The sequence below is a fragment of the Helianthus annuus genome, chromosome 3 (assembly GCF_002127325.2).
Source record: "Helianthus annuus cultivar XRQ/B chromosome 3, HanXRQr2.0-SUNRISE, whole genome shotgun sequence".
Lineage (NCBI taxonomy): Eukaryota > Viridiplantae > Streptophyta > Magnoliopsida > Asterales > Asteraceae > Helianthus > Helianthus annuus.
The window spans coordinates 123,359,304-123,371,951 of NC_035435.2; the positions used below are offsets into that span (position 1 = coordinate 123,359,304).

General features: G+C 37.4%; 1 protein-coding gene and 1 long non-coding RNA gene across 2 annotated transcripts; one reads left to right on the top strand and one right to left on the bottom strand.

Moving 5' to 3' along the window:
• The first annotated feature begins 3,204 nt into the window (after nucleotides 1–3,204).
• Nucleotides 3,205–4,727, top strand: LOC110892095. The gene is made up of 3 exons (XR_002565828.2): nucleotides 3,205–3,442; nucleotides 3,997–4,053; nucleotides 4,503–4,727. It is a non-coding gene; the product is annotated as an uncharacterized LOC110892095 (long non-coding RNA).
• A 4,093-nt stretch (nucleotides 4,728–8,820) lies between these two features.
• LOC118490494 lies at nucleotides 8,821–11,919 on the bottom strand. The gene is made up of 4 exons (XM_035988159.1): nucleotides 11,358–11,919; nucleotides 9,813–10,443; nucleotides 9,138–9,726; nucleotides 8,821–8,847 (listed from the first exon to the last, which is right to left on the bottom strand). The coding sequence occupies exons 1-4, from the start codon at nucleotides 11,917–11,919 to the stop codon at nucleotides 8,821–8,823; spliced, it is 1,809 nt and encodes a 602-aa protein (XP_035844052.1).
• Between the last annotated feature and the right edge of the window lie 729 nt (nucleotides 11,920–12,648).

Consider the following 12,648-nt stretch of genomic DNA (forward strand, 5'->3'; position numbering starts at 1 on the left):
GGGTACCGTAATTTACGATGGGTACTGGGGACACATGTTTGCACCGTAAGACAGCAGGTTCCCACCGTAAGTTACGGTAGGTACCGTAATTTACGGTGGAGGTCAAGTTTGAGCCAAAATATATATGACATTGTGTAATCACTTTGGGATGCACTTTTTGGCCGAAATCAAGTTTCTGATGCATTTGTGATAAAGGACTTTTGTTCAAAAAAAATCCAAGGGGCTGTCGCCCCTTGGACCCCGCTTCTCTCGGGGGCGCTGCCCCCGAACCCCCGTTAGTATAGAAAGGTATGCAAGTATGAAGTAATGTATGAAAGATATGTACGTATGAAGATGCGTATGTAAGTAAGTACAAATGTTGTATGAGTATGAATATGTTATTATTTTTAAAGTGTTGAAGTGTTATTAACATTGTATGAAAGTTTATGGGCATTATCTATATAAAATGCGAAGGTCCTTATAAATTTCAATTATGTAAGCTTAGGTCTTACAAGTTATATTATTTGGTCCATGTATAGTATAATGTTAATGCAAATCGGGAAGTCGTAAAAAAAATAATAGTAATTATGGGTGAATAAACACCAAGTCGAACAAAAATATGAAAGGAAATGTGATAACCGTTAGTGTTATGGATGAGAATGATGAAATCCTTGGCTGATGAAAGTATGTAGATGTGTATGTAAGCATGTATGAAGGTACGTATGAGTGTGTGCATTATATAACGATAAGTAAGTACGTAAGCATGTACGTATGGAGGTGTTTATGTTTGCAAGTATGTTTTCGGGTGTATGTAAATAGATATATGAGTGTACATATATGAACATATGTACGTATGTATGAAATGGGATTGAATGTGCACAAAGGAATAAAGCTGGTATGTATGAATATACGTGTGAATGAACGTATGCACGAAGTAGGGATTATCGCCCATCAGTGGATGTATGCATGTATGTATGTATGTATGTATGTATGTATGTATGTATGTATGTATGTATGTATGTATGTATGTATGTATGTATGTATGTATGTATGTATGTATGTATGTATGTATGTATGTATGTATGTATGTATGTATGTATGTATGTATGTATGTATGTATGTATGTATGTATGTATGTATGTATGTATGTATGTATGTATGTATGTATGTATGTATGTATGTATGTATGTATGTATGTATGTATGTATGTATGTATGTATGTATGTATGTATGTACGTATGTATGTACGTACGTATGTATGTATGTATGTATGTATGTATGTATGTATGTATGTATGTATGTATGTATGTATGTATGTTATGTATGTATGTATGTATGTATGTATGTATGTATGTATGTATGTATGTATGTATGTATGTATGTATGTATGTATGTATGTATGTATGTATGTATGTATGTATGTATGTATGTATGTATGTATGTATGTATGTATGTATGTATGTATGTATGTATGTATGTATGTATGTATGTATGTATGTATGTATGTATGTATGTATGTATGTATGTATGTATGTATGTATGTATGTATGTATGTATGTATGTATGTATGTATGTATGTATGTATGTATGTATGTATGTATGTATGTATGTATGTATGTATGTATGTATGTATGTATGTATGTATGTATGTATGTATGTATGTATGTATGTATGTATGTATGTATGTATGTATGTATGTATGTATGTATGTATGTATGTATGTATGTATGTATGTATGTATGTATGTATGTATGTATGTATGTATGTATGTATGTATGTATGTATTCATGTAGGTATGTTTGTATGTATGAACATACGTGTGGATGTACGTATATGAGTATGCATAGTAGCATGTAACGGTAACAAACGTAGAACGAAGTTTAACTCCTGAGTTAAGCATGAATAAGTGAGTTTGATATAGTAGTTTGGTTCTAGTAGTAAAACTATAAGCAAAAGTTTACGGTATACTTATGATCATATCCTAACCCATTATGTAGCTAAAGAAGCAATTAGGAAAAAAAAAAACATGAAATACTTGTACATCATGCTTAGAAAGTAGTACGCACACCAAGTGTTTGATGAAATGTGTAAAAGACAATAATGAGTGAAATTGTATGCAAGTAATGGGTAAACAGATATAGTTCATGTGGAGACTATGTAGGGATGATGTTGAGTATGCTTTATGCTGTTTGAATGGATTAATGAAGGTCAAATGTGAGATGTGAATTTGATATGGTTGTTCATATGTATAAGCATATATGCCAATAAGAATGTGAATGTAATGACATGAATGTATAGGAAATCATATTAAGATGGTTGAGAGCGTGGAAGGCTAACGGGCTAAGAAGACTCAAGTATGCGAACGCAAATACGGACGCGCAAGGTAAGTGTATTCCGGACTTACCCTTTAGTTTCTAAAATGTATTGTAGTATGACGATTATCGTGAGTCATGTAAGAAAGTATGAATCAATGGAAGTATTAAGGTAAGTTTTGCAAAATGAGTCGAAAAGTGGTTAAGGGAAGAGTTTCTAACAAGTGCGGGTAAGAGGGACCTTACAATTTGGTATCATGTATTAAGAGAAGGTAAGTAGTTACAATTGTGGATATGGATTTGATTGAATGTAAGTAGTTGAAACTAGTGGGAGAGTATGACTATGAACGCGTAAGATGTAGATTGTAAGTATGTGCGTACGGATAGAAAAGTATGTAATACTGGATTGGTATTTAGCTAAATGCATGGACGAATGAGGTTTGTTTATGTGTATACGTGAACCTATTTATATGAATGAAGTCTAACGATGCTAATCGATTTTATATTAAGATTATAATGGAAGTGTAGGATTACTAATAATGGAAGTAAAGATTCGGTATTGAAGTCCGATGAATGTGTTCGAATGGACGGGTTAGTGGATTTACATAAGTGAGATCCAGAGATGTTGACGCTTGAATATACGTGTTTTAAAATTTATGTATGATGTCACCGGTTGCTAACAATGTGATTGTATGTATTCTGGTTTCGGGGACGAAACCATCTTAAGGGGGTAGACTTGTAACACCCCGAATTTCGTATGACACGTTCTAATGTTTTATCTGCATATTTTTTTTTATGAAAAGAAATGGTAAACATAATTTTTACCATCATTAAGGTTTTACAAATATTAATAAAAAAAAGAGGCCTTATGTATGCATGGATGTTACTAGAGAATTATAAAAATAAAAAGAAAGTGTTATGTTCTAAAAAGATGAAGGAGGTTAAGTGAAAATGTGAGATTAAAACACCTAACTAAAAAAAATGCCCAGTATGTGTGTGTGGGTGTATGTTCGATCGAGAGAGAGAAGCCAGGAGGAACTTCTCCTTCATAACCCTAGTCCTTCAATTCCCCACAAAATTGAAGGAGTAAAAGGCTGAGATTTCAATGCATGAGCTAGGAATCATGATTCCCTAAGTGTTATAAGTGTCAAGTAAGTTTAATTTCATGATTTGGTGATATTTGATGTAGTGGGTTTAGTGTAATCCGTGAATGCAATGTTAAATCTAGTATGAATAATGGTTGCTATGGTAGTGTAGACATCAAGATATGATAAATTCTGAATATGATGAGAATTTGGGGAAAACCCACTTATATGCTCATGAATAATTTGAAGTTGTGAAATTTTATATGTTAATTAGATGAATGTTGGTGATATTATGATAAATAGGTGAGTTAGAACAAAGTGTATATGTTTATGATGACAAGTTGTGATGCTAAGAGATACATATACTAACTATGTTAATTAATGGATGAATTACAAAGGAAAACATGCTTTAAGTACTTGTACTTTATGCTTATTAATTAGTATGCACATAAGGTGTTCGATGAAATGCCTAAGTCGGTTAGGTTATGGTTTTACATGAATACTTGATGAGTTAATGTAACGTGTTTATGGTAATGATGTATGTGATTAGTAGACCTCATAAAGAAGGACAGTGAATTGTGAAAGTAATGAAAGCTAAGTGTATGAGTTATGATGTATAGGAACAAAGAAGGAAGAAGGAGCAAGTCACTCCAAAGCGCAAGGAACCCAAGACCACGGTAAGTTCATATGAACTTTATGTACTCTACTTGTAGATTTATGAATGATAATATTTAGTACTATGAATTTAGTGTAAGTTTCCTTTACGATTCATGATTGAATAGACATAAAGAGTTTATATGGAGAAATGTCCAAAAGATAAGGTTTGAAGTAAATTGGAAAATAACCCGTTTAATGGGTTGGAATGATAAGTAGAATGATTGTTGGAATGTTTAAGAATTTGACTTGTTCATAACGGGTCAAATAATGTAAGTATAATGAAGGACTTGATACATAGCGGTTCGTTATAAATGAATCGGAAAGTGGTATGATGAATGTTTCCGAATGGAGGTGATAATGTTAGTAAAGTTATGTGATATGTTAATGGGTCGACAGATGATACGGAATTAAAAGGATTTCAATAGTTATATATTTCGAACTAACAATGTTTTGTTGTTATGAATGATAGGTAAATCTCTTGCTTGATTGCGGCGCACTCGGACCGAACACACAATGTCGACTTTTTACACGCTTCCGGTTCAAGTTGTCTATTATGTATGGGTCAAAGTTTTTATTTTGTGATATGGTGTTAAACTTGTATTTAGTATGTTAGTATGTAGTTTGGATTTCTAAACCTTTTGTATAGGTTGTACAAAATGTTTATGGTGAACCTTATATGGTCACCACTTTGCTATTTTGAAAAATGTCGTGGAACTTAAGTAAATTGACGATGTTAAAAGCAGGGGAAAAGTTCTTAATGCAAACGGGTCATGTCAAATTTTTGTAAAATTGTAAGAATTTTTTTGTTATTAGTCGAATGTGAAAAGTTGGGCGTCACACTTTGTCACTAATGTCTTCATTATTTGATTCGGGGTCCTCGCCATAATATTCAACGATTGCACGCCTTTCATCCTCTAAAATCATGTTGTGTAGAATGATGCATGCGTACATCACGTTTCTTATTTGACCTTTTTCATACAATCGACAAGGCATGCTCAAAATGCGACACCTTTGTTGCAAAACACGAAATGCTCGCTCGATGTCTTTGCGTGCCGCCAGTTGAACTTTGTTAAACTTTATTCTTTTAGGATCTAGGGTTCCATCTCTTGAAAATGATTTCACAAAAACAGCACACTCAGGGTAAATTCCATCAACAAGATAGTACCCATACTTCTACTCAACCCCGTTTATTCGATCATTGAAAAGGGGCGAGTGGTGTATAATGTTTATATCGTTATGTGAACCAGGCATACCAAAGAATGCATGCCAGATCCAAATATCTTGTGATGCAACCGCTTCAAGTATGATAGCTGGCATTCCATGATATCCACTTGTATGAGAGCCTTGCCATGCAGTTAGACAAAATTCCCACTCCCATTTCATACAATCTAAACTACCGATCATCCCGGGAAGACCATGATATTCAGCGTGATGTTTCGAAATTTGTTGCATATCACTAAACGTCGGTTTTCTCAAGTATCTTTACATATATAGTTCAATGATGTACACACAAAAATTGTGAAGCCTTTCCCTAGCCACTCGTGCCGACATTTTTAAGTAGTCGTCCATTATGTCAGAACTATTGTCGTAAGCCAATTGTTTTAGGGCAGTCGTAACCTTTTGCCACGTGGTAAATCCAAAATTACCACGCGCATCGGGTCTTTGTCAAAAAAAAAACATAATTATCCTCTAATAATCCTTCGATATTCCTAAAAGTAAATTTTTACTCATACAAAAATGACGCCTAAACATTCTTTCATCATATGTTGGTTCGGGTGAGAAATAATTGTTTACCAGCAAATTGTTTGTGGTTTCACGTTCATGAACAATATACTTCCTCTGTTTGAGTTGGGGTTGAGAAGTCCCTTCATCTGCATCTTCAACAATACCTTTCACCACCATCAACACTACTGATAATAATAATTCTACCCCATCGTCAGATGAGGATGACAAAACAAATTTATCATACGAATTGCTTGAACTTGAAGTATGCATTTTATATAATTTTTTTTGGAATTTGATAGTGGTTTTTCAATTTTCGGATGCTAAAATTGAGTAAGAAATGAAATGTTTATATAGGAAATAACTATAAATGATTTTCTTTTAAATAGCGGTTGGCCTACGGCTAGCCAAACGATCATCAAATACTAGCCAACCATGGCCCGTCTTGTCACCCAGTCCCCTCCGCCCCACGCTAGGCACAATCCCCACGCCAAAGGGGCGACACCATGTTGGGGAATTTTCAAAAAACCGGATGATCAGAGAGGCGTGTAATCACTCTCAGATCAAATTATTTCGGTGGTTCACCCGAATAATTTAATCGGATACAACTCTGATTTTTTGAGAAATTGAACCGGGGTATGTTTGTATGTCTGCGAATTTTCTGAACCAGGAAGAATGTCAAAAAACCTTCTACGAATTTTGGGACTTTCTGGGATGTAACTGACTAATGACAGTTATCTCTATTTTTAGGACATAACTGCATAAAACTGCCACTGTTTAAAACATTTCGAAAAACAGCTCCAGCCAGGGGCTCTGTCCCTTGGACCCTGCTCCTAGCTGGGGCGCTGTCCCGGGACCCCCGCCCAGGGCCGGCCCGTAGGGGGTGCGGGGTGGGCGAAGGCACAAGGCCCAAACCCTCCGAGGGCCCAAATCTTTTTAATTTTGTATAGAATTTACGTTGTATAATTTAGAATATATATACACTGAATCGAGTGATAACATAAATGAGCCCTTGTACGAGTGATAACAAAAGGAGACATGGGTTCAAATCCCGGCATCTACAAATTCTTTATTTTAGCTTATTATTATTTTTTTTTGTTAGTGACATTTAATGCTTAATTTTGTCAACTACATCTTTCCCTTTAATTAATAAATTACTTCCTAAACTTTGCTAAAAATAACTATTTAAATTACATCCATGTAAATTTTAGTGATTGATGAGTTTATATCAAATGGAGATTTTCGAATAGGGCCCAAATTTTTTATCTCGAACAGGGTCAAAAAAAAATTTGGGATTTTCGCAGACGGCCCTACCCCCGCCAAGGGGGTGTTGCCCCCTTGGAGCCCCCGTAGAGTACCGGCTCCGCCCGTACACTCCGATTTATAATAACTCAAACAAGGGTGCACTCCCGCACCTCCTAACTTGCTTGATGTGTATTATTATTCGCTTTGATCACCAAGTCAATCCCGATTACACTAAACTATCTAACACACCATGCTCAATGCTTAGCCGGTGTGGTGTAGCCGGTGTTAAACCCAATCCGCCACCCTAAGCCATGCTCCACTCCCATAGTCTTAGACTGATTACAGGTCAGTGTGTGGAGTATGTGAAGCTCTTAACGGGCGCGTGAAGCTTCTCGGGGTCGTGGCAAGGCATTCGTGTCTAATTTTTGTTTTTTTGGATTTAAATTGACTACAAGTAGATATACTTTAACTAAACATCGTTTTTATTTAAATCTTTCTGCTGCATATTTTGTGGAATGTAATGACTGTTTTAAGTTGAAACGGTGCAATATATCAAGCAGTAAGGTGCCTCTTTTGAGACCTTATCTTAGTGACCTAACATAAACTATTATATTTCTAAGTTCTCTGAAATGACAACATTTTTTTACATGGAAAATGTGTTCATTTTATTAGTCTGATAGAAGAGTAAAAGGGAAAAACGAAAAGACAACCCCTTAGGGGTAAGGGTGGTGATCACTTATCACTCACAACATCCAATCAAGTTATGCCATGTTATCAACCATTATTACATCACTCACAACCTTTAGTGAAACAAATATTGTTATTACGTGCACATACTTTTCTACAAGTATATTACAGTAAAGAGTATTTATAAATGAGAATTGGAAAAAAAAAAATATTAATACAAAAACACATATAAAACTATTTTGGTAAGAATTTGATTCGTTGTCATTCATCATTTTTTTGCTAAACATGATTTTAACATCAACTATTCATTACCTCGAAAAAAGCTAATAGTTTTTAAATTTGTTAACACGTACGTACTATTAATTGACACGTACTATTAACAATATAAATCTTATGGCATTAGTTAACACGTACGTACTATTGTTAATATAAATATTATGTAAGCAAAAGCTCGTGTTGTAAGAACTCTACCTACTCACCACCTCGTTTGCAAACCAACAACCCTCTAATCAAGATGCACGTGTTTAATTAATATCAATAGGCTGGGACTATCCGGACACCTTGTCCGCCTATTTTCACACTTTTTGAAACCTAGACGCCTCGTATAGCTCTATACGAGGCGTACATGCACTGAATTCGATGGGGTCTCAGAGGGTGTCAGGCACGATATTTAAGGAACCCTATACGAAGGGTATAGCCCTGTACGAGGCGTCCATGTTTGGTTTTTTTTTTGGCTGAAATGAGGGGTGTTTTGGTGGGTTTTGGTATGGTTTTTGGATAGTTTTTGAAGATGTGTTTTTTTGTTGAAATTTTTTTGGTTTTAAAAAAAGTTTTTTTTCTTTTTTACACTATAAAAAGTTTTTGTTTTTTAAAAATCAACTATTTTAAAAATCGTTCTTTTTTGGTTTTAAAAAAAAGTTTTTTTTTTTTTTTTTTTACACTATAAAAAGTTTTTGTTTTTTTTAAATCAACTATTTTAAAAATCGGCTCTTTAAATATATTATATCGATTAAATATTATATTGTTTTTAACATTTTACTTTTTTAAATATTATTCTTTCGATTAAAATTTTATTTCTTTCAAATATTGTTTCCGTATTATATTCAGGGGGTTATATTGTTTCCGTATTATATTCAAAACATATTTTGTTGCCATATTATCTAAATTTAAGACAACAATCATTAAGTAACCGAATAACTGAAAACAAACATAAATATGACATATATAAGATAACTTTTTACATCCATAACAAAAATATATAAGATAAGTTTGTACATCCATAATAACAATAAAAACAACAACAGGTCTATGCATCCAAATCCGAATCTGAATCCTGATGCTGCTGCTGCGGCTGGTGCTGCTGATGTGGTGCTCGAACCTGTGGAAGCGGTATCGGGGGTAATCCCTCTCTCTCTCGTCTATCCTGCTCCGCCCGTACCAGCCAACCTACCAAATCGTTGAGCCTGTCAAGCTCGGCTCGTACATCCGGATGTAGCGCAGCTCCTGGGGCATGACCTCGAATAACGTGACGTGGAAACTGAGGTGCCCCGGCAGGTGGCGGTGGCTGTGGCACTGCTGCACCGTCTAGATCCTCCGGAGGGTCCTCCACGGGCACTACATCAGCAAGATCTGCAGGAGGATGAACGGGCTCGAAATGCTCTGGTAGGGCCTCCTCTATCCATACGCCCCCTTCGCGGTTTTTAAACCGCGGGCCAACGGGGAACCTCTTGATAACCCTCATCCCCCACAGCGACGGCATACCCATCCGCGTCGGCATGATTGCCGGCGTCCGTAGATGTGGGTCCTGGTGTGGTACGAGGCCCAATGAACGGGCAATGACGGTCACGTACGCCCCGCCATACAAAAATCCGCGCTCCTGCCGGTGATGGGCGGAGGCGTAGTACTGGGCTAGACCGTGTGCTAGCGCGCACGGCCTCCTATACAACAAACAATAAAGGAAAAAAAGATCTGTGGTCGTACACCACTCACGGCTGTAGCCGCGCGCCAAAATAGAAGTAGCAAGCAAATGGTGCAGATACCTGCAGATAGTGTTAGCGAAATACAAAAACAGAGATTAATAAACAGTGCATATAATCACAATAATTGCCATAATAAACGTACATACCTGTATAGTGGGTCCCGAACAAACGACACCCTCCCCTTCGACTTCTCGTGCTCCCAATGATCCGCCCCCGCAATCACCTGCCAAAACCCTACAAGAGTGGGTTTTTCAACCACCACTAGCCCTGCTGTGTAAATCTCAGTCTCGATCTCCTCCTGCATGTATAAACCACAATGCACCGCAAACTCTGCTAGCGTCATCGAACGCATAACGCCAGCAAGCCTGAAAGAAACCTCAGGCGGATGGGGAGCACCTGGGTACGGAAGCTGCACTGGCTCCCCAGGAGGGTGAAATGTGAATGACGAAAGGAACTCGACCAGCAGCTCCCTGTAGGTCGGCGTGTGCGCCAAATCAAAAAGACGATGCCACGGCGAATCGACAGGTATAAACCGACGCACTCTCGGCGTCTCAGCAATCTCATCCATCGCATCCCAGTCGATCGATGCATGCGATCCAACGTGCATCATCCTAAGCTTCTGGCAATGACCGGCGGCGTCGGTGCCGTCGGGAAACTCTAGATATGGATGCCCCTGCAGCGTATCCACAGGCGGTCGCCGTCTCCGTCGTGGACCTTGCTGAACCGGCTCTAAGTGAATGTCATGGCCCGGCATCAGATCGTCCTCCATAATAAATACTGTATACGTATAAAAACAATAATAAATAAAACAATAATAAATAAATAATTAATTAAATAATAATAATAATAATAATAATAATAATAATAATAATAATAATAATAATAATAATAATAATAATAATTGGTAGATTTCGTTGGAGTCAACACCGCTTTAATCTTTGAAAGCAGGCTTTTTTGCTGAGCTGGGGGGTGCGACTGTAATTGTTGTCTAACAACATCTAGCTCTTCGACCACGTCAAGGGAGTCGTCTATCAATTTACAACTTTGGAAGTTAAGTTTCCGCCAGAAGACGTCTATGTCTTCGAGTTGAATCGGACGCTCTGCACGGTTAAAAACAATATTGTTTAAGTAAAATGAAAAAAAGGAAATATATCACACAAGTGTTGTACGTTTAACAATTATTACCTTCACGCATGTATTTTTCTATCCTACAAGCACAGGGCAACCCACAGCTGTGCCACATTTGGCAACCACATGATGAATTAAAGCGCTCCAAGACATCTAGCTTCCTAATTGCCTCTCCATGCAACAAGTCAAGGGCTTTGTGGGATACTTTTCCAAGTAGGTGTTGAAACATCGGGTGTTTGTGGTGTTTCATTGTTTTTTCGATGCTTTCTCGAAAAGTCTTCCTTATTTCACCGAACTGTGTCTCAACTATATCCCGGACACAACCAACTACACGGTCCAACGAGCTCCTATCTTCGACGTATCTCTTTAAGTTGGCGTGTTGGCTCTCAACTCTGTTTGTAGTACGATTACCAAAGTTGCGCCTCTTATCAGTCCACGCAAAGACAAACATCTCCTTATAGTCTTTTAGCCAGTTATCGTACACGTATTTGAAGACTCCTAAAAAGTAAAAATAATTTAATAAAATTTGCATAGGTGAGTCGTATGTTATTAGAAAAACTTACTAGAACGTTTGCACTCCACAAGTCGCTTTCGCATGTTGCGCAAGTGGTAGTCGTAGATGGGTATGGATGGAGACTCAATCAATGTCCCCCAGAATGACATAAATTTCTTCCAGTCGTCGTCTGTGAAGGCACCCTTGCAGTGCTTCATAACATTCTGTTGTATGTGCCACCTGCAAAGAAGCCTGAAGGCGTCTGGAAATACTTTAGCACACGCGCCCATAAGGGCTAGGTCTCTATCCGTTAAAATCACACGTGGCTCCATACATTCATCCAACATTGACTTAACCCTCTCAAGCACCCACACAAAGTTATCACCCCGTTCTTTACTAACAACGGCATGCGCGATAATAAACGATTTGTTGGTAGGCGTCATACCAACAATCTGGATAAAGGGCATATTGTATATGTTTGTCTTGTACGTTGCATCGATCATCATGACGTGGGGGAATGCACGCCACATGACTCTCGAGTCCCGATGAAGAAAGAAGATCTCTGTTCCGGGTTCTTCCCGTGTCTCGTAAATAAAGTCGTTGTTTATCAGCACATTTTCTAGTGACTGCATGGGAGTCAATCCTTGTCTTTGTCCGGCTCTAATCTTCGCTACAACGTTTTGAACGTCTTTCTGAACATGAAACCTGTCGGGGTCCTGCTTCCTTATCGTTTGAAATATTTTGCGCGGCTCCATGTTTTGAGCTGTCAGCTGCTCGATCAGTTTCATTTCGCTTGGAGTAAACCTTCGCACAAACGCGTGGGCCGACGGGTCCTCACAAAGTTCGTGGTTATGTTCAATTGTTCCGTCTTTTATCTCCCAGGTTTCATACGGGTGGTTTCGGACAGCCAGCAGGTAAAACGGGCAACCGGTTTTTTTGCTTCCAGCTTTTCTAAGTGTTGCTGTACTCTGGTGCTCACCACCACGATCACATTCAAGCCATACCCTCCCGGTTCTTCCCCCGATTTTCTTTGATCGACGGGTGACAATAACGAAACCATCCGCATTTGCTATTTCTTGTATCCGTTTCTTTAGTTCATCTAAGGAGTTGAAAACCTGTAACATCGACAATATTAATAATAATAATAATAATAATAATAATAATAATAATAATAATAATATAATAATAATATAATAATAATAATAAAAATAATAATAATAAAAATATTAATAATAAAATAGTAATTTATACCGTCTTTTTTAAGTACAGACTGTCCAGAATGGGAGGTGCTTCACCACCATATCTACCATATCCACCATAACCACCATATCCTCCAACGTCCGAATTGTTTTGATGAACGT

Bases quoted from the DNA above. Each gene is read 5' to 3' on its own strand.
- LOC118490494 (XM_035988159.1), bottom strand. From the start codon at position 11,919: ATGCAGTCACTAGAAAATGTGCTGATAAACAACGACTTTATTTACGAG. The intron at 9,727-9,812 runs GTATGTACGTTT...CACTATCTGCAG, and splicing joins GTTCGGGACCCACTATACAG to GTATCTGCACCATTTGCTTG. The intron at 8,848-9,137 runs GTAGGTTGGCTG...TCTTAAATTTAG, and splicing joins TTGACAGGCTCAACGATTTG to ATAATATGGCAACAAAATAT.